We start from the raw sequence: 2,640 nt of genomic DNA, 5'->3' as shown, positions 1-2,640 counted from the left end.
AAGATGGAGGACACTATTCAATGTTTACTTCAGATTAGCTCCACGTCAGAAATGATCATGCTTGTCATATGTCTCTCTCCATAGAGGCTGAATCATCATGTTAATCACATAGCTATCATATGCCTCAAACAGTCCTGATGCTCTTCTAGGTAATCACACATCCTGTCATGTTCACAGCTACAGTTGGGATACCTTTGATATCATGTGGACTCTGATATTAGGAGAGGACATTCAGTATTTTCCAAACAGAAAACAAGTTTAAAATGTCTGTTGAAGGCGTCTAGTGGCTTGATAGAAAACAAGGAAGGAAGCCACGACAGCTCCCATGATATCAGTGACGTGAAGTCTTTTCCGATAGCAGAAGAAACCAATGAGTCTCTTGTTTGCGGGTTATCTGATACGTCTAGATAAGACCAACACAAAGTCGGTGTGGGCCATCCAGAGGAGCATCTTCACTCTTTGTTTGGACGGAGCCATGCCTCAGGTCTCTGATGAGACGTACCGCAGCTCTGCCGCTATCCAGATGCTGCACGGAGGAGGCAGCCAGTGGAACAGTGGCAACCGCTGGTTCGACAAGACGCTCCAGGTGACACACACACACACACACACACACACACACACACACACACACACACACACACACGCACACGCACACGCGCACACACACACACACACACACACAGTAGTAAATTGCCATATTGGAAGAGGTACTCAGATACCCCTGTGTAAACTCAACACTTGATTTTGACCAGAAGGACTTGCCTGGCTCTAACAGAATTGATAAGCTGAGATAATTGAATGCCAATGTTTTACACGTTCTTGTCCTACGTTCTGTGTCTGTTCTTCCTCTCAGTTTATTATTGGAGAAGACGGGACATGTGGTGCGAACTATGAGCACGCTCCAGCTGAGGGCCCGCCGATAGTGGCTCTGATCGACCATGTTGTGGAATACACGTAAGTAGGTCTAAGATCGTTTATGTTTACGTTTGTATTTATTCTTGTTGTAGGGTTTTTGCAAGTTCAGCAACAAGTAAGAGAGCAGGACGGAAAGGAAATGTTTTCCCCTTACTGTCCACTTGTTTGAACCAACATGAATCCCAGTTAGTATGATTGTATGAAACTATGAATAAATAATAACCTATGAAATATATGGATTACACACATATACACATCTACTTCTGTGCATATCACCATTCAAACATGTTGATTAAAAATAAACCTGCTTGAAAAAATCACTTACCCAACTGAACATTGTAAACGTTTGACTTCCTTTGGTCATGTTTTCACGTTAAATTCATAGTTCTCCTTTTGGTTTAACATATTAATGAAAGTTCAAACATAGAAGGCAATATATCGCATGAGATGGAAAATGCTTAGTACGCACTTTAATTTACGTCATGTGCATTCGTCCATCATGAGTTGGTTTCCCAAATGGAGTAATGGCACTTTAAATATTGCAGCTGCAAGGAATTGTGGGAGTGCATTATCTCCTTTCCTTGGTAAAGGATGGTCTGGTGTATCCTATGGTAAAGGAGATACTGAAGGAAACATTGAAGATCTTTTTTATTTCCTTGTACAGAATTGAAATAGCTCTTATCGTGGCTGACACTTATAAGTACTCGTATCACTCAGTTAGGAATCGTCCCTTAGCAAAAAGCACTATTTGACTGCAACCTTAGTTTGTTTTTATTCCATTTGATGATCGTTTTTGTTTGTGCTAATAGGAGGAAGCCAGACCTGGTGCGGACTCCCATGGTGCCTTTGCCCATGCCCCAAAAACTGCACTTCAACATCACGCCTGAGATCAAGAAGGACATCGAGGAGGCCAAGCACGCCATGGACATGTGAGGGATTACTTTACTAACACACTAAGTGACATTATGCACACACACACACACACACACACACACACACACACACACACACACACACACACACACACACACACACACACACACACACACACACCATGTATTCATCACTTCAGGGGACATTACATTGACTTACATGCATTTCCTGGAGACTTATCCTAACCTAAACCATAACCAACACATGCCTAACCCTTACCCTTACCCTTACCCTAACCCTAACCAAGTCTTCACCCTAAAATGAATGATTCCCGTCATGGGGACCTCCAATTTGTCCCCATAAGGGGGGCGAGTCCCCACACGTGACTGTGTAAACAGATTTAGGTCCCCACAAGTATATTAATGCTAGGCCACACACACAACACACACACACACACACACACACACACACACACACACACACACACACAATAGTACATTGCAGTATTGGAAGAAGTACTCAAATATTTTACTTAAGTAAAACTACAACATTTACAAATACTATGGTCTTAAATGTCTTAAAAGTCCTTATTTCAAAATGTAAAAGTACAAAAGTATTAAGATCAAAAGTTACTTATTACAAAGAGTAAAATTACTCATTCTGCACAATGGCCCATTTCAGAATAATATAAAGTACAGAAGTAGTATCCGCTAAAAGTTCTTCAAGTATTTAGTGACTGCCTTGAAATGTTTAAAAGCAGATTCATCTTTTTAATTTGGGTTAACTTTCAATTCTCACTGGTATCATTGTCCGTGTTTTACTGTTTTTTTTTTGCTTTGCTTTTATTTCACA

The 2,640-nt window shown here is 40.9% G+C and overlaps 1 protein-coding gene across 1 annotated transcript; it reads left to right on the top strand.

Moving 5' to 3' along the window:
* Positions 1-276: 276 nt before the first annotated feature.
* LOC104952352 (carnitine O-acetyltransferase-like) lies at positions 277-1,844 on the top strand (the record flags this gene model as incomplete). Its single annotated transcript, XM_010779164.1, has 3 exons — positions 277-586; positions 854-954; positions 1,725-1,844. Coding segments are annotated over exons 1-3 (437 nt in total), but the record flags the coding sequence as incomplete, so codon positions are not given.
* Positions 1,845-2,640: the final 796 nt, after the last annotated feature.

This window comes from Notothenia coriiceps, unplaced genomic scaffold (assembly GCF_000735185.1).
Source record: "Notothenia coriiceps isolate Sejong01 unplaced genomic scaffold, NC01 NC01_scaffold00019855, whole genome shotgun sequence".
Classification (NCBI taxonomy): domain Eukaryota; kingdom Metazoa; phylum Chordata; class Actinopteri; order Perciformes; family Nototheniidae; genus Notothenia; species Notothenia coriiceps.
This window is presented reverse-complemented; position numbering and strand designations above follow the sequence as displayed.